At 42.5% G+C, this 19730-nt stretch overlaps 1 protein-coding gene across 3 annotated transcripts in view; it reads right to left on the bottom strand.

The window, feature by feature from the left end:
• The window catches only part of lpgat1 (lysophosphatidylglycerol acyltransferase 1), a 138739-nt gene that overhangs the window by 27863 nt on the left and 91146 nt on the right, over positions 1-19730 (bottom strand). For 2 of the 3 annotated variants that reach the window (XM_068044986.1, XM_068044985.1), the window contains exon 7: positions 16748-16874. In XM_068044986.1, the coding sequence (XP_067901087.1) occupies positions 16748-16874 (127 nt within the window). Of the gene's footprint in view, positions 1-13637; positions 13900-16747; positions 16875-19730 lie in introns of all 3 variants that reach the window. The other variant, XR_010976213.1, reaches the window with a different exon arrangement.

Below are 19730 nucleotides of genomic sequence, written 5' to 3'. Positions count from 1 at the left end.
AAAGTGGAGCTGAGGCCAAGATCAGATCAGCCATAATACTGAATGGCAGAGCAAGCTTGAGGAGCCAAATGGCCTACTGCAGCTCTTATTTATGTTCTTATGTAAGAGGTGCATTCCTGCTTTAACAAGGACTACTGGGGCTAGCTGGAGATTACGGCCAGAAAGTGGGCAGACTGTCTGTTCCTGGTGAGAGTGGGTGCCACTCAAATATCAATAAAACTCAGAAATTAAAATATCCTGTGCCTGAAATTTATAGCAGTGGGTGTGTTTTGCACTCATTCTGCACATGTCCCCATTCCAACCACCCCACATCCCCATCCCCCGCCCCATCGAGCCAGAGTTAAAATCTAGCCCATGTTTCAATATCTAAGAAGGGTAGGTTAGGGTATATTTATGCTATCACTGGTAAACTGCCCACAAACTAAAGGAGTCAGGTATCATTTTAGGTGTTCTGTTAGCTGGAAGGTGACTCATCCTTGACAATAGTCTAAGGCACAAAGACAAATAAACCTTCACAATCCTATTGTATGAATATTTAGATGGCTCTAAGCTAACTCCCAACACTATATGGTGGACAGTGTCCTCGTCTGGCTGGCATCTCTATTATCTAATCAAAAATTGTTGACCCAAGCAAAATAATCATCAATATACAGCAAGTGTAATAATTTAAATAGGGGAAGCTATGAGACCTACAATGGAATGCTGCATGGCATTCAGCCAAATAGATTAGCAAGACGTCAACAGGTAATAAAAGTATTTACAGTGTTCAACACTCTCAAAATTATTTCTGGTAAAGAAATCACAAATCCATGAAAATCTGTCCACCACTCTATCTGATGCACACTGACAACGTGATACTACAGAATTGGCAATCAAATAAGATTGGTCAAAATAAGGTAGGATTCTCTGTATATAACAGTGGTTGATGTATGTTCCGAATGAAGATCACTTACACTTCTGACATTGCTGGCACAAACTCACTGAGGTAAAACATGGCTAATATCACCTTGATTACAGGTCACTACTGAAAAGTCACAGCACTGGGATGAGCAATGTGCGTGTAAACAAATGTAGAAAATGAACCACAGCCCATTCAAATTGGATTTTTCCAGCTGATTTTAAACAGAAACTTCATGAAAATCACTCTCACTATGAAAGAAATACACCTACCGACATTCCTTATAGGTAGATTGCTCTGTTAGAAGATTCTATTTTCATTAGGGGGGAAAAAAAAAAATCAGGGAAAGTCTTGTCAATTATTTTAACAAATGGATTGAAAATGAGCAGAAGTGGTCTACTCATCCCCAACATACTTCCATATCGTTGACTTTGGAAGTATCATAAAATTCTGCAGTGCTATTTCTGAAAGATGCATTTCATTTCCACCCAGGCCTCAAAACCATTTGGGAGGGGAAGAGCTCTGTAAATCTGCACTATTCTGATAAGAGTCAGTCATCAAAGTCCAAAGCATGATGTTGAGCACTAACTGGGGAGGGGAAAGAAGCAGAAGAAAATACCTATCACGCAAAAAGATACACAGAATATACTTCAGCTAGGATGTAAATCACAGGAGATCCAATTAAAGCCACGCGTCAAGGGTAAAATCATACCGTAGTCCAGTATTGCAATTCAATTTCATCAGGAGATGCTACCACACAAGTAAATGTCTGATGCAACATAAACAAGTGAGCCCAACATCACCACTCTTCTCATCAAATATCTACTTTGCAGGGAGGGAAATGGCGACACATTCTGTGGACTGGTGTGCACTACCACCATGACCAGTTGCTACTGCAGTTTGGCAACAGGCACCAATGTCAAAAATAACAATTCACAGCGTCACTTGGCAGCTTCACATGCAGCACTTGTGGCAGAACCTGCCTCTCAAGGATTGGCCATCACACCAAGAGAAGACACCCCACTTAAATGAATTGTCTGCTGTGTGTCCATCATCTTTCAAAGATGGAAGGAAGACCAGTTCAATTTCACAGCAGTTCTTTCACAACGCACACAATCCCCAGCAAATGGAAAAGATTAGTCACCAGCAATAATCACTGCCAGATCTCATCCACATAGGGGAAAAATTATGACTGTATGTCTCTGCTACTACGGGCCTGTGATGTGTTCTCAGGGTTTCTTTAAAAGAAATATTGCTTGGGGATGGGGCGGAAGATTTAAAAAATAAATTCTTCTATTAGTGTGGTTTCTCATTCTGCTTCAGCTTCAGACTGTTAAAAAAGGTTGCGTTTGCTGACAACACAACCACTAGGTGGCGCAGTAGTGGCACATGCATAAATGCAGCGTCATGCACTGAAACGTCACTGTCTGCAACGTTTTTGGCAGCTGCCAGTAGTAAAGACGACGCTGCCTAATTTATCACAAAAACAAAATGAAACCCAAATGGTCACAGTAGCTGTGATCGCCACCTCCATTCCACCCCCAACACTACGCCACTCCCTCCCATCGTGCTTCTCTTTGCCGCTGCCTGCTGCGCCCATCTGCTCACCGCTTGCTCCCGCCTTACCACTTCTCGTTCCTCGGCCACTCGCTGCTGCTCTCTCCCCTCCCCAGCCTATCTTGTCACTCTTTCTCCCCCAGGCAGGGAAGAAAGGCCGTGATCGCGGAAGGTAACGGGGAGCAGAGGGGAGGAAGCGGCGGGGCTGCAAGCGAATGGTCCAAAAGGTAGGTAGGTGGGGGGGGGGGTGAAGCGGGAAGTGAGCGGCCAAGAGGGGGGAGAAGTGGCGAGGCCGGAAGCGAGCAGACGTTGCAGTACGTAAATGATGTTGCGCACATGTGAATTAGTCCTGGCAAGCCGGGTGCTGACGTAGGCTGCGCATGCTCAACACACTGATAGCAAGCATGTCCACATGTGTGAAGCTGGGAGCACTCTGATGACGTCGGTGCTGGGCTGCGTTGTCAGGAATCACTTTGGTTAAGAAAAGGTTTCTACGTCAATTAATATAATAATTAATGTTCAATGCCGGCAAGGGGGAATTCAGAAACCATTGAAAGAATACTCCCAGAGTATGGTTCCTGACTCAATCCATGGTCTGTACTGAGTTAGCAGATTTCAGCTGAGGCACAGCAATTCAATTCAAACTGGTCAAGTTTGCAGATGATATCAAACCATGGGGGTTGGGGACCTACAAAAGGAATGAGACAAAACCTCCGATTCAGCTAATGAGATGCAGATGAAATTCAATACTCAATAAATCCAAGGTTCTATATAATGGCAGGAAAAATGATTACAAGTATTTGACGGATTGTGCACAAAAAGCTGAAGGTGAAGCGGAACGAGGCTGGGTATGATAGAAGAATCGGCACTCAATGCATCAAATCACTGTGCAGCAGCAAAATGCAAAGTGAATAGAATGGTGAATGATACTTTTAGATCAATGAAGAAAAACTGGAAAATGTTTTGCTAAAACTGTACAGTGACCTGGTCAGACCCCACCTGAAATAATAAAATACAAGTTGTTGTTGGAGTACTGTGTTCAGTTTTAGCCGCAAAGACATAAGGGAAACATTCAAGCCATAGAGGTCATGCAGGGAAGTGCTGTGAGACTTACTGAATGTCAAAGCACTGAGTTAAAGATCCTTCAGAAAGACAAACATTTGCATTTATATAGCACCTTTCATGACCACAGGACATCCCAAAGTGCTTCTGAAACGCAGTCACTCATGCAACGTAGGATATGTGGCAGCCAACTTGCATACAGCAAACTCCCACAAAATAGCAATGTGATAACGACCAGATAATCTGTTTTTGTGATGTTGCTTAAGAGATAAATATTAGCCAGGATACCAGGGATAACTCCCCTGCTCTTCTTTGAAATAGCGTCATTGGACCTTTAACGTCCATGAGAGGGCAGATGGGGTCTCATCCAAAAGAGGGCACCTGTGACCCGCCCTCAGTACTGCACCCTGGGGCACAGGGTGCCTGATCAGGAGGGCTCCCCAAAGCCTGCAAAGAGGCCACTATGTATTACTAGGCAGGCTCCTCAGGTGCTGAAGCGTCCATCCGCCGCTGGTAAAATACCAGTGATGGCGGGAAGAGGCCCTTAAGTGGCCATTATTGGCCACAAGGGCTTCAATTGGCCTAAGGGCGGGTTGGCTGTCGGTAAAATAGTAGCAGGGGCGGGTAGGTGATAGGCACTGCACACCGCACCACCACCCCCCCGCCCTGCTTCCATTAAATTAAATTAAATTCCGGCCATATGTTCCCTAACACTCTTGTTTAACTAAAACATGTTCCCTTTCCTCTTAATGGGACTTCTGTTTTCAGAAAAACAGAAGGTTTCTCAAGCCACTATTTGTTGTAAATTTTGATCAATAAAAAGTGGGTTATTAAAATGTTGAGTAAATACCACGTTCTGATAACAGATTATTTTGTACAATTTGTAGATATAAAAAGAAACCCTATGAAGCACTAAATAAACCTAAAATGCAAATATTTAATTCTGACAAGGGGGCAAACCAAACATTGATTTATTTACACCTAATCTGTACTAATGCTTTGTCTTTCAACACACCATTAACATATTGTTTGGCTTTGCTCCGTGACCTTTTGGTCAGCTATTTGGCCTGGTCCAATCTGCACCTTCTCCTTTGTTATCTCTTGCCCCACCCCCACCTCACTTGCTTATAATCTGTGACTTTTCTAATATTTGTCAGTTCCGAAGAAGGGTCACTGACCCGAAACGTTAACTCTGCTTCTCTTTCCACAGATGCTGCCAGACCTGCTGAGTGATTCCAGCATTTCTTGTTTTTATTTCAGATTTCCAGCATCCGCAGTATTTTGCTTTTATTGACTAAATGTTACTACTTTCTGACTTGCTGTCCATTTCCAGTACTTTCTGTTTTTATAGTCTGTAATTTAGAAGGGGGACTCTTTTTCCTTCCCCTGAAGCAGAAGTTTTATGTAATGCATTACCTGGCTACTTACCATAGCATACTACATACTACATATAGCATTTTCCTGCAACACCACAGCCTAGCAAAGCTAGTAACAGTACAGCATTGGTCATTTGATGAAATAAACATTCAGCTCCTACATCAGTCACCATAATTACCTCATTATCTATATCAATTTGATCAGATTCACTCAGCAACCAGTGCACCTAGTGAAGGAACAGATTACTTTCTGATATAATGTGGACGCTACTACATAAACTAACATCACATCACTAAGTACAGAAAAACACTGTAGAGATGGCACAACATAAGTGACACGAAAGGTGCACCACTGGGCTATAAAAAAATGGGATATTTTCCTGACTTAATATATTATAATCAACTATGTTGTTGAGTGAGAACCTGAGCAAAGTAGAAACTCCACAAATAGAGAAAAAAAAATGAAACACAAGTTGCAAGAGATTGATGAAGGAAGGGCAGTGGATGTTGTCTACATGGACTTCAGTAAAGCCTTTGACAAGGTCCCGCATGGCAGACTGATACAAAAGGTGAAGTCACACGGGATCAGAGGTGAGCTAGCAAGATGGATACAGAACTGGCTCAGTCATAGAAGACAGAGGGTAGCAGTGGAAGGGTGCTTTTCTGAACGGAGGGCTGTGACTAGTGGTGGTCTGCAGGGATCAGTACTGGGACCTTTGCTGTTTGTAGTAAATATAAATGATATGCAGGAAAATGTAGCTGGTCTGATCAGTAAGTTTGCGGATGACACAGAGGTTGGTGGAGTTGCGGATTTTGATGAGGATTGTCAGAGGATACAGCAGGATATAGATCGATTGGAGACTTGGGAGGAGAAATGGCAGATGGAGTTTAATCCGGACAAATGTGAAGTAATGCATTTTGGAAGATCTAATACAGGTGGGAGGTATACAGTAAATGGCAGAACCCTTAGGAGTATTGACAGGCAGAGAGATCTGGGCGTACAGGTCCACAGGTCACAAAGTGGCAACGCAGGTGGATAAGGTAGTCAAGAAGGCATACGGCATGCTTGCCTTCATCGGTCGGGGCACAAAGTATAAAAATTGGCAAGTCATGCTGCAGCTGTACAGAACCTTAGTTAGGCCACACTTGGAATATTGCATGCAATTCTGATCGCCGCACTACCAGAAGGACGTGGAGGCTTTGGAGAGGGTACAGAAGAGGTTTACCAGGATGTTGCCTGGTCTGGAGGGCATTAACTATGAGGAGAGGTTGGAAAAACTCGGATTGTTTTCACTGGAATGACGGAGGTGGAGGGGCGACACGATAGAGGTTTAAAAAGTTATGAGTGGCATGGACAGAGTGGATAGTCAGAGGCTTTTTCCCAGGGTGGAGGGGTCAGTTACTAGGGGACATAGGTTTAAGGTGCGAGGGGCAAAGTTTAGAGGGGATGTGCGAGGCAAGTTTTTTTTACACAGAGGGTGGTGAGTGCCTGGAACTTGCTGCTGGGGGAGGTGGTGGAAGCAGGTACAATAGCGACGTTTAAGAGGCATCTTGACAAGTACATGAATAGGATGGGAATAGAGGGTTACGGACCCCGGAAGTGCAGAAGGTTTTAGTTTAGACAGGCATCAAGATCGGCGCAGGCTTGAAGGGCCGAATGGCCTGTTCCTGTGCTGTACTGTTCTTTGTTCTTTATTAAAAGTCCTTAGCGAAGTTAAGGAAATAATTCAACCCTGGGTTTGCATGACTTTCAGAAACTAGTGGAATACTACCAGTGTAGTTTTATCATAAAAAGATCTCCCGCGACTGATTCGTTGCCTTGTAACTCATAAGCATCTGAGGTGACAAGTGATTGAGTCAGTTTACTGTGTCATTGGGGGCTGATGGTATGTGATTACTTCCCAATGAAGTTACAACACAGAAACAGGCCTTTCAGCACGAGTCCATGTTGCTGCTCCGTCCCTTCATAATTTTAAACACCTTTCATTATCTCCTATGCTCTAACTCTGTCTTCATATTTGTATTGCCTTATACCAGGCAGAATCCTAGCTTCCTTGTGCTGTACTCTATTGCCTCAACATCCTTTCAATAGTGTGGAGCCCAAAACTGCAGACAGCACTTCAACTATGGTCTAAGGTTTTATAAATATTACATCTCAATATTTCTGTGCGATACCTTTTGGTGTAAACCCAATATTTCATTAGCTTTTTTAATGAACTTAATTAACTTGAAGTACAATGTTTTGAGAACTGGAACCACCAAATATCTCTTCTTTTCGACAGTATCCAACCTGCCATTATTACTTGAAATGAAAATGTAGCAGCTCGCATTTACTGACATTGAATTTCATGTGCCACTTTTTGCCCATACCATCACCTTATCAATATCAGAATTATTTACCATACCTCTGATCTTAGTATTGTTTGCAAATTCGCACACTGCTCCCTCTACTCCATCATTAATGTACACAATGAATAGAAGTGGTCCCAGAACAGAACACTGCTGTCCACTTCCAAATACCCTGAGAACCAACTCATAACCCTCAACTCCTCTCCTCCCTTCTAGTTTAATCCAAGCCTCTGGAGTGGGATGCACTGATTCAAGAATGAGTGCTACCACTGAGTCATAGCTGATTCTGCTGAATAGATTCACGTGTGGTATTTTGCCAAGGGATGAAGGAGTTGAAAACTCTTAATTTCTTTGCCAGCACAAAACTAAATGCGCTCAGCATAAATACACACACAAGTTTTAATGTCGCTCTAAATCAAAGCAACATAGCAGCTATACAAACAGGACAAGCTGGAGCTCATCAGGCCAAAGAATGAGTTAAAGTGTAGAATACTCCCCCAATCTGCCATTCCTAGCACCAGTTGTCACCCTGGATATATATTTGAGCAAAGTTTTCAATTGGATTTTTCCTCCACTTCTTCAGTAACAGCCATTAACATGCTGGAGAGATTGCAAGTAGGATTTTGTTAATGAATGCTGTAATGAGAGCTAAGAAGGATGCCAGCTGATGGTAGCTAAAAAGAACATGCTCTGTTTTGTAAATATTATGGGCGGCACAGTGGCGCAGTGGTTAGCACCGCAGCCTCACAGCTCCAGTGACCCGGGTTCGATTCCGGGTACTGCCTGTGTGGAGTTTGCAAGTTCTCCCTGTGTCTGCGTGGGTTTTCTCCGGGTGCTCCGGTTTCCTCCCACAAGCCAAAAGACTTGCAGGTTGATAGGTAAATTGGCCATTATAAATTGTCACTAGTATAGGTAGGTGGTAGGGAAATATAGGGACAGGTGGGGATGTTTGGTAGGAATATGGGATTAGTGTAGGATTAGTATAAATGGGTGGTTGATGTTCGGCACAGACTCGGTGGGCCGAAGGGCCTGTTTCAGTGCTGTATCTCTAATCTGTTTTTCCTTTTAAGTGTGTACACAACAAAGCAAAAAACTGTTGAACTACTGACACTTCCAATTTTAAAAACAAAAGAAAAATATATAGCTTCCTATATACTTCTACCAACAGCACACATTGTGACAAACATTTCTACCGGTCTCTCTAAAAGCAGGAAGGTGACAATGAGATCAGTGCAAAAGATTCCCCCTTCAAAATTGGTTTTAATGCATTCTTGAAATTAACAATGAAACTGTCAACAACCAGATATTGAGGTGTATAAAATAAACTATATGCAGACAAACTACAGCCTGGAGTTCCACTTTACAATGGGTCACAAATATTCAAAGCACATACCAATAAGCATTTTTCATAAAAACTTCAGGACACAACAAGGAAAACACAAATACAATTCTCCCAGTTGACAATAAACACTTTGGGGCTAAATTTCTCCGGGGTTCCATCAGTCCCTGCCATAACTTCTGCAGAACTCCCTGTAAACAGCACAGACCACTTCTGGGAGTGACCAACTTACCTGAGGTGGGAACTCAGGATTTCCTGATCCATGGCTCAGTGGGGATCTGGTGTATTTCTGGATACTGGTATGACAAGTGAGTTGAACATCAGATAAGGAAAGAGTGGATCCCATCATTGGGCCAAGAAAGCAGCCTGGACCAAAGATATGGCAATTAAAAAAAAAAAATCAAAATAGTTCAGCCTCCTAATACAGAAGGCATTGCCGAGGTTGGAGTAAAGCGGCGCTAAAATAAACCCCACCTCAATGGCAGGCTTCTGTACTGGTGCTTGTACCTGCTTTCCCTATGTAAATTAGTTCCCCTCTCATTGATCCTGTAAACATCAGCAAGGTGTAATCCTGGTGTAACTACTGGGAGAGTATCCTGAGGAAATTCATTGTCTTATAGTTATTGAAGGTGAGAAATGGCACTGCAGGGGGGTCCAGTAGTCACAGGAACCAGCAGCTACAGTAGCATTGCAGGGGAATCCAGTAGCTACAGTAGCAATGCAGGAATGAGTAGCTGCAGTAGTGTTATAGGGGGGTGCAGCAGTTCCAAGTACCATCAAAGGGCTCCAGTAGCACTCTAAATTCACTGCCTAGCTGAAAGGCAGCAATACAAGCAGGGCTGGCAGTCCCTTAAATATGGCGCCAGCTACTGCTGAGGGGTCAGCTGACTATGTAATCTGCGCCTTGGAGCACACCCTCGCCACATGATTGGCTGGGCCCTGCACCCCCATTATTATAATTGGCCGCCCGCGTCATGATTGCCGAGTGGAGACAGCGCCCACTTCTGGGTCCACCGCTACGACCAGCAACGTGGTCACTAAATTCAGCCTAATGTCAGTCGGTTCTTTCCTCACAGTGCAATTGCAAGACCAACACAATTACTGCCTGCAAATAATACATTTTTTTAAAAATGCAAGAAAATTACTGTTGTATACTGAATTCTTTCTCTAGGATGTGCTTGAATGAGAGGAGACATGGAGCTCTTTAAGCATGTGTGCTATGCCATTCAGACAAGAAGCAGACCTGAAGGAAGGCACAAATGTTACTTGTCATTTAATAGTCCAAGCCTGAATGTTGCCCAGGTCTTGCTGTATGTTGACACGAACAGCTTCATTATCTGCGGAGTTGCGAATGGAACTGAACACTGTGCAATCAGTGAACATTCCGACTTCTGACCTTATGATGGAGGACAGGCCATTGATAAAGCAGCTGAAGATGGTTGGGCCTAGGCCTTGAGGAACTCCTGCAGCGATATCCTGGGATTGAGAGAACTGGCTTCCAACAACCACAACCAATTTCCTTTGTGATAAGTATGATTCTAGCTAGAGTTTTCTATTCTGGCATCCATTGACATCATTTTATTCAGGCTCCTTGGTGCCACACTTAGCCAAAATGCAGCGGTGATGTCAAGAGCTGTCACTCTCACCTCACCTATGGCTTTCAGCTCTTTTTTCCATGTTTGGACCAAAGCTATAATGAGGTCTGGAGCTGAATGGTCCTGGCAGAACCCAAACCGAGCTTCGGTGAGCAGGTCATCAGTGAGTAAGTACCACTTGATAGCACTATCAGTGACACCTTCCATCACTTTGCTGATGATTAAGAGTAGACTGATAGAGCAGTAATTGGCCAGATTGGATTTGTCCTGCTCTTTGTGGACAGAACACACCTGGGCAATTTTCCACTTTGTTAGACAGATGCCAGTAGCTGTATTGGAACAGCTTGGCTAGAGGTGCAGATAGTTCTGAAGCACAGGTGTTTAGCACTACAGCTGGGATGTTGTCAGGGCCTACAGTCTTTGCTACAACCAGTGCCTTCAGTTGTTTCTTAATCGCATGTGGAATGAATCAAATTGGCTGAAGACTGGCATCTGTGATTGTGTGGCCCTCAGAAGGAGGCTGACATGGATCATCCACTTGGGACTTCTGGCTGAAGATGACTGAACACTTCAGCCTTGGCTTTTGTACTCACAGGTTAGCTCTGCCATTGTTGAAGGAGGGCATGTTTGTGGAGCCTCCTCCTCCCATTTGTTTTTTAATTGTCCACAACCTTTCAGGACTACATGTGGCTGAACTGCAGATCTTCGATCTGATCCATTGGTTATAGGATTCCTTAGCTCTGTCTATAGCATGCTGCTTCCGCTGTTTAATCACAAGTCACCTAGATGAGATGCATCCTTCGTTGCTGAGGGAAGCTAGGATGGAGATAGCTTAAGCTCCGACCACGATCTTTAATCCTCCATGAATACTGGAGTGGTGCTGGAGAACTGGAGGATTGCAAATGTTATTATTCATAAAAGGAGCTGCCTGATCTGCTGAGTATTACCAGCATTTTCTCTTTATTATTGATGGAATTTCATCTAATCTAACTCAAGGATACAGATGATCCACTCCAAGTGTATTGTTCTTCTATTTGCAGTTCGGTCTCCATGGTTAAACCTCAGGCATTGGTTTTGAATAATTTCTGAAAGTTTAATTAGAATCTCAGTTGCCAAGCTATTAGTAACAAAAGTACATCAGCACTGGTCCACTGCATGGAATCAAGAGACAGACAGACACCTTAATGAAGAAGAAATAGAGAAAATCTATAACCACATTTCATAAGAACATAGGATCAGGAGTAGGGTATTCAGCCCCTCAAGCCTGTCCCACCATTCAATTAAATCATGGCTGATCTGTATCTTAACTCCATCTACCTGCCTTAGTTCTGTAACCATTAATATTCTTGCCTAAAAAAAGTTCCAACATTTTCAATTGACCTAGCCTCAACAGTTATTTTGGGATTAAGTTCCAGATATCAACAAAGAACAGTACAGCACAGGAACAGGCCATTCGGCCCTCCAAGCCTGCGCCGATCTTGATGCCTGCCGAAACTAACACCTTCTGCACTTCCGGGGCCCATATCCCTCTATTCCCATCCTATTCAATATATTTGTCAAGATGTCTCTTAAACGTCGCTATCGTATCTGCTTTTACCACCTCCCCTGGCAGCAAGTTCCAGGCACTCACCACCCTCTGTGTAAAAAACTTGCCTCGCACATCCCCTCTAAACTTTGCCCCTCGCACCTTAAACCTATGTCCATTATCCTCTGTGAAGAACTGCTTCCTGACTTCACCCCTGAACCGTCTCACTCCAATTTTAAAGGTTATGCTCCCTTGTCTGGACTCCCTGTAATCTACAGTATTTTTGCTAAAACTCGGGGATGGTGCATCAGAAGATTGACTCCTCAACTGGAAAACAAATTATATTGAAACAAATGTCAGTCTGGACCAAAACATTCAAGTAGATACTAGCAAAATACCTAAAATTATAGAATTGATACAGCACAGGAGGCCGCCATTTGGTACATCGTGCTTGGGCTGACTCTTTGAAAGAGCTATCCAATTAGCCCCGCTCCCTTGTTCTTTTCCCATAGCCATGCAAATTTTTCCCCTTCAAGGAGTTATTCAATTTCCCTTTTAAAGCTATTATTGAATCTATTTTGAAGAACTCAATCAAGTTAATCAAACACAATTTGACTTTAACAAATCTGTGCTGGCTTTCATTTATGACCCATATTTTTCCAATTGCCAATTCATTTTGTCCCAGATTAACGTCTCAAAGTTTTCCCACCACTGATGTTAGGCTAACAGCCTAACAGTGGCTGAGTGTATCCTCTCCCTCTGCTTCATTTCCTCTCAAATTGAACTCTCTCTTTTGGATGAGCTGTTCAGCAAAGGACATCAGTGGGCTAAATGCAGCCACTTCAAGAATGGATAACAATTCATTCCACATACCAAGTGCCTACCTGTAATAACATACAGATTTAAATATTCCAAATTGCCTGTTACCATGTGGTAACACCACTCAAATATAACCCAACATAAGTGCAATGTTTGAAAGTGAATTGTGTGCAGTCGACACTATTTCACAGCAGTGCTGCAGAAATCAAGACAGCAGCATTCTTCAATTGTTACAATGCCATTCACCAAGAACCATTCAAGCTGCAGAACTTTTTTCTTACTTCCCTCCAACAATACAAGTGGTATCCAAGGTGATATCCAGTTATCCAAAACACTATCAGCCATGCAGTCAGCAACTGGAATAAATTTTGAATTACAAGTATTATTTCAAATACCAGTCAATTTTCAAGTGTAAATAAGAAAAAAAGTTCACAAACATTATTTTCTGTGCTGTATATATGCAGAGTCTATTTGCTGAGTTGTACACTACAGTTCGACAATATTACAAAGTACAATCATAAAATGCAAAAATGTAAAGAAGGTTTTAAGAAAGTTAAAGAGAAGAAAATTGAGTTGTTTGTTTAGAATTACAATCTTAGCAAAACACGCTCCATTTAATTCTGCATGTATTATGAATTCCATACACTTAGTGCCAGATGATTACACAAACTTTGCAGTTTGCAGAAACATAATAGTATACATATATTGGCCCAGATTTTGCTGCCAAAATAACAGTGAGTTTAATGGTGCTCATTGTTATTAATCGTAAGCCATCCAGCAATTTGTGACAAGGAAGAGATACTCATGAATTGTGAATTGCCACAAGTTACTGGACAATTTGCGCTGCTCTGCTGTTGGCCTTGCGAAAATGACAGCATGCCCTCAAATTCCTCATGCATTTCAGGTAATTGCTGCATTTTCCTATTCATTGCCAATTAAACTCGTCATAGAAAGTTACGGCTGCTACTTACCAGTACATTTTTAAATGAGGAGATTTATGTTCCTGTAATGCCAATCATTCTCTGGCCCAGAAAAGGGTCAATTTAAACTACGCAGTTTCACTCCTGCAGGTAGTAAATTACTATTGGAGATATAAAAAATATAAATTTTTTCTTACCTTTTATTTGGCTCTCTCCCCCTTCCCTGAATCCAATCTTTCTCTTTTGGCATCTGATTTGACTCTAGTTCAGCCTATTCCTTCTCTATCATTCCTCTGGTTCTTTCTCAATTCTTAAATCTCAATGGTGAAGGAGATAGTCCGTTGGTCCTGTCGCTCAACAAAGGCCCAAATGACCTATTTCCCTCCCCGCACCATTATCAGCTTGTGCTTCCAGCAAATTACAGGCCAAATGTTTTTCAAGCTCAAGGTGAGGTAAAGTCTAACTGATGGAAAATTATAAATCACATAAGAGAACACTAACAAATCAGGTTATAACATTTACAGCGTAAGTATACAGTTTATTACAGGTGCCAAGTTTAGAACTGCAAAACAGATTCATTAGCCAAAGGCTCCTAAGGCATATATCATCAATTTAAATGGGGTGAAGCAGAAAATACATTTTCAAAATCCCAAATTGATGTTTGTTACATTCATATGTTGGACAATGTCTTAACGCAAGTAGTCTCATACTTACGTTGGAGTTCATCTTTCCCTCACCATTCTACCAGGGTTGGCTGCTTGTTTCACCACTATACTTGCGTACTCTGGAATTCTTCACCCAGTTCCCTCTTCTTTGCTTTGTTCTCCACTGTTAAAAACCTTCTCAAGACCCACCTCTTCAAATATGTATTAAGTTCCCTATCCTAGTCCATTCATTCCTTTTGCCTTTCCCCATTCTCAGTGTCCACTGTGTCCCTTTCCTCCTTACTCTTAAGCACTCAGACATAATCCTACCGGTGAAGAGAGCCATTTCAATATAAATGAGAGTTGCTGTTGATTCTGAGCACATAGACCTACACACTGATCAGACCTTTTAGCAAAATACTGAGAAAAAAAAGTATCAAACCTAATGAGTGTAACTGAGGTTAAACAATATCACAACTAATACTGAACAAAGATGATGGATTTATACCCGAATTGACAGAAAAATCCTAGCAATCTTCACATCTGAGATTACTTCAAACAGTAACTTCGCCAAACCTACAATCTCAATCACAATGTGCTTCATCAACTTACACATCGTCAGAAACAATTCCATATTCTTCTTGCGTTTGTAAAGCACAAACATAACTTGGAATTGTTTTTAAATGTGGTTATTGTCCACATTCTGGCATATATGCTCACTCAGTACTGGAGTAACACTGTGGCAAGTAACTATTACAGTTGTTACTGAAGCAAACTCTTTACTGATGAAGACTATTGTTAACTTGTAAAGCTCAAAGTACTAGCACATATCTCCAGATTATGCTAACCTAATATACTTGTGTATTTGGGTTATCTAGAGAACAAATAAAAGCACTCGCTTATCAATAACAGCAGCTATGTGGGTATCAACTTACACTCCAAAAGAGGCAAACCAAAGCAGTCAACATTCTGGGATTTTTAATTTTTATTTATTTAATTTACTTAGAGATACAGCACTGAAACAGGCCCTTCGGCCCACCGAGTCTGTGCCGACCAACAACCACCTATTTATACTAACCCTACAGTAATCCCATATTCCCTACCACCTACTTACACTAGGGGCAATTTTACAATGGCCAATTTACCTATCACCTGCAAGTCTTTGGCTGTGGGAGGAAACCGCAGCACCCGGCGAAAACCCACGCAGTCACAGGGAGAACTTGCAAACTCCGCACAGGCAGTACCCAGAATTGAACCCGGGGTCCTGGAGCTGTGAGGCTGCGATGCTAACCACTGCGCCACTGTGTTTAAAAAAAAATCTGTTCATGAGATGTGGGTGTTCCTGACAAGGCCAGCCTTTATTGCCTGTCCCCAACTGCCCTTAAGAGGTGGCAAGCTGCCTTCTTGAATCGCCACAGTCTGTTTGGTGTAGGTACACCCACAGTGCTGTTAGGTAGGGAGCCCCAGCATTTTGACCCAGCAACAATGAAGGAACTGCTATAAATTTCCAAGTCAGGATGGTGTGTGACTTGGAGATGATAGCGTTCCCATGCACTTGCTGCTCTTGACATTTTTGGGGGAAAGATCGTGGTTTAGAAGGTGTGATGGAAGCAGCCTTGGCAAGTTGCTGCAGTGCATCTTGTAGATGGTACATACTTCAGCCATGGTGCACTGGTGGTGGAGGGAGTGAATGTTTAAGGTGGTGCATGGGGTGCCAATCAAGCAGCTGCTTTCTCCTGAATAGTGTCAAGCTTCTTGAGCATTGGGAGTTGCATGCACCCAGGCAAGTGTAATATTCCATCATACTCCTGGCTTGTGCCTTTTGTGGAAAGAGTTTGGAGTCAGGAAATGAGTTACTCGCCACAGAATACCTAGCCTCTGACCTGCTCCTGTAGCCACTGTATTTATGTGGTTAGTCCTGTTAAGTTTCTGGTCAATGGTGACCCCCTGGATGTGGATGATGGGGGAATTTAGCGATGGCAATGCTGTTGAATGTCAAGGGAAGGTGCTTAGGTTCTCTCTTGTTGGAGATGGTCATTGCCTGGCACTTGTGTGGTGCGAATGTTACTTGCCACTTATCAGCGCAAGCCCGAATGTTGTCCGGGTCTTGCTGCATGCGGGCACAGATTGCTTCATTATCTGAGGAATTGCAGGTTAGGAGTCAAAAGAAGCGATCAACTTGAAGTTCCGAAGAAGGGTCACTGACCCGAAACGTTAACTCTGCTTCTCTTTCCACAGATGCTGCCAGACCTGCTGAGTGAATCCAGCATTTCTTGTTTTTGTTTCAGATTTCCAGCATCCGCAGTATTTTGCTTTTATTTATTATGAACTTGAAGTCTGTATTGTACTGAAGTCTGACACCTGTATACACTTTAGAAAGACTTTGTGGTCAGTTTCCTAGAATGAGAACTAGTGCTTGACCAGCAATACTTGCAACGAGCATGGTTACAGATGATCAATACTAAGTTTTGAGAAGGGGACAGCGGGGTAAAGATGACTTTTTTTTTACAGTGACAAGGCAATGAGATCATAATAAATAACTCCCTTTCGCACTCCACTAAACAAGTACATCATCCCAATGTATAGCAGTCCATAGTTCCCCAATCGGCCAGTTGTAAAATGCTGTATGAACTGAGTTAAAGACTTAAAATAATAGGACTTACCTGTAGTGCACATGTGTGATTGTTGGTTCTCTGTAACCAATGATCCAAGTCTGAATGTCTATTGGCTTTGCTTTGTGATACGCGATGGTAATATCTATAACCCACTGGAGACCTTTGTGTTTGGCCACTACGTAGTACAGAGATAAAACAAAACAGAGAATGTTAAGCAAACTTATTTTTCTGCACATATCTAGGTCTTGGTGAAATCACCGAGATAGTGGGGGTGCACATGCACCATGGATAATTTGTTCTGAACAAAAATGGGCCACAGTCAGAGTTGGTTGCATTCAAATACTAAGCTGTATACAGCGTCCTAACTTGTCCATAATTTGGTATAATTAACACTAAAGTTATCATTTCATCAAACAGTTACATCATAGAAGGAGGCCACTTAGCCCATCGTGTCCATGCCAGCTTTCTGCAACTCAGCGCGTTCCACTCCACTGCCCTTTCCCTACAACCCAATCAGAATGGAATAAAACATGATTATATTAGGCCATAGACAGTGCAAGTCTAGGATTGAGACACAAGTCAAGGAGTGTAGGAGCAAGTTGCCCAATCTATCTAGATCATGCTGCATACAGGGAGCACCTGCAGAAGTCTCTTTTTAAAAAAATTAATTTTCTGGATAGGGATATTGCTGGCAAGGCTGTCATTATGCCTTACCTCTAGCTGCCCTTGAGAAGATGGTGGTGTTTTGACATAATGGAGTGGATTGCTAAACTACTTCAGAAAGCAGTTAAGAGTCAACCACATTCGTGTGTGACTAGAGTTGCATACTGGCCAGACCAGCTAAAGACAGCAATTTTCCCTCCCCAAAGGACATCAGTAGGTGTGTTCTGAAATTGGCCCTCTCCAATTTAGTATTTTTTAATCTAGATTGCTCCTTGTCCTTTTCCATAGCTAACCTGAACCTTTTGATAGAATGATGACTGTTCCCTAAATGTTCCCTGACTGACACTTGAGCAACCTCATTCTCCAGAACCAGATCCAGCAATGCCTCTTCCTCGTTGGGCCAGAGATATGCTGATCAAGAAAATTCTCATGAACATACTTCAAAAACCCATCCCTCTCTCTGCCCTTTACAGTATTACTATCCCAAATTATATCAGAATCATCTTTATTAAGATAATTAAAGTCCCCACTTTCATCTGCTGAGGGCAGCAGGTGGTAATCAGCCGAAGACATGGTGCTTACATAGTTACAGGGTACAGTAGTATTGTAGTTATGCTACTAGTAATCCAGTAGCCTGAACTAATGATCTGGAGAAATAAGTTCAAATGCAACAAAGAATTTAAATTGTTTTAATTAATAAATCTTGAATAGAAAGCTAGTATCAGTAATAGTAACTGTGGTTTGTCATCAAAAAAAAAATTTGGTTCACTAATGTTCTTCAGGGAAGGAAATTTGCCACCCTTACCTGCTCTGGCCTATATGTGACTCCAGACCCACAGCAGTGAGGTTGACCCTTAACTGCTCTCTGAAATGGCCCAGCAAGCCAATCAGTTATATCAAACCACTACAAAAAATTATAAACTAGAAGAAAACCGGATGAACCACCCAATAATTGACCTCGGCACCAGATTTAGAAACGTCAAAGGCCAACCCAGCCCAGTCGACCCTGCAAAGCCCTCATCACTAACGTCTGGGGAATCGTGTCAAAATTGGGAGAGCTGGGCTACACACCAATCAAGCAACAAGATGGCAGTTATATGCATAGAATTATACCTTTATGCTAACTTCCCAGACTCATCATCACCATCCTGGGTATTCCCTGTACCACTGGCAAGAGAGTCCCACGCATGGTGGAAGCACAGTACTATAAAGTCATGAGGGAGTGGCCCTAGAAGTCTCATGGTATCAGATCAAACATGGGTAAGTAAACCTCCTGAGCGGTGGGGTGAGAACACCTGTCCCAGGTAAATTGGAATCAAAGACTGACAGGAAAATCTGTGGGCAGTCTTTAAAGAGGAGACAGGTCGGGTACAGTCGATATACATTCCCACGAGGGGGAAGGGTAATGCAAGCAAAGCCAGAGTGCCCTGGATGACAAAAGAGATAGAGAATAAGATGAAGCAGAAAAAGGGTGTATACAGATGTTAGGTTGATAACACAAGTGAGAACTAGGGCTGAATATAGAAAGTTCAAAGGAGAAGTGAACAAAAAAAATTAAAGGCAAAGAGACTGGCAAGCTAACATAAAAGAGAATCCAAAAGGTTTTTATAGGTATATAAATAGTAAAATGGTAGTAAGAGGAGGGGTGGGGACGATTAGGGACCAAAAAGAGGATTTACGCAAAGAGAAAGGGAACGTGGCTGATGTAATAAATGAGTACTCTGCATCAGTCTTTACCAAGGAAAAAGATGCTGCCCAAGTCATAGTGAAAGAGGAGGTAGTTGAGACATTAGATGGGCTCAAAATTTATAGAGAGAAGGTTTTAGAAAGACTGGCTGTACTTCAAGTTTATAAGTCACCAGGACTATATGGGATGGATCCGGGAATACTGAGGGAAGTAAGGGTAGAAATTGCAGAGGCACTGTCAATAATCTTCCAATCCTCCTTAGAGGTGGTGCCAGAGGACTGGAGAATTGTAAACATTGCACCCTTGTTCAAAAAGGGTGCAAGGATAAACCTAGCAACTACAGGCCAGTCAGTTTAACTTCAGTGGTGGGAAAGCTATTCGAAACAACAAAATTAAGTTACTTGGACAAGTATACAGAATAAAATTTCAAAGTTTGCCGATGAACTTTCAAAGTCTACCAGAGGTGTGGCAGTGAGGATGATAGCAATTGACTACAGACATAGCAGAATGGGCATATAAGTGGCAGATAGAATTTAATATAGAGAAGTGTGAGGTGATGCATTTTGGCAGATGGGAGAAGGAGAGGCAATACAGATTTAATGGCACAGTTCTAAAGTGTGTGCAGGGACTTGAAGGTTCATGTGCACAGATCTTTGAAGGTGGCAGGACATATTGAGAGGG

Source organism: Heterodontus francisci, chromosome 13 (genome assembly GCF_036365525.1).
Source record: "Heterodontus francisci isolate sHetFra1 chromosome 13, sHetFra1.hap1, whole genome shotgun sequence".
Lineage (NCBI taxonomy): Eukaryota > Metazoa > Chordata > Chondrichthyes > Heterodontiformes > Heterodontidae > Heterodontus > Heterodontus francisci.
The sequence above is the reverse complement of the archived record's forward strand: the minus strand, read 5'-3'. Positions and strand labels throughout refer to the sequence as shown.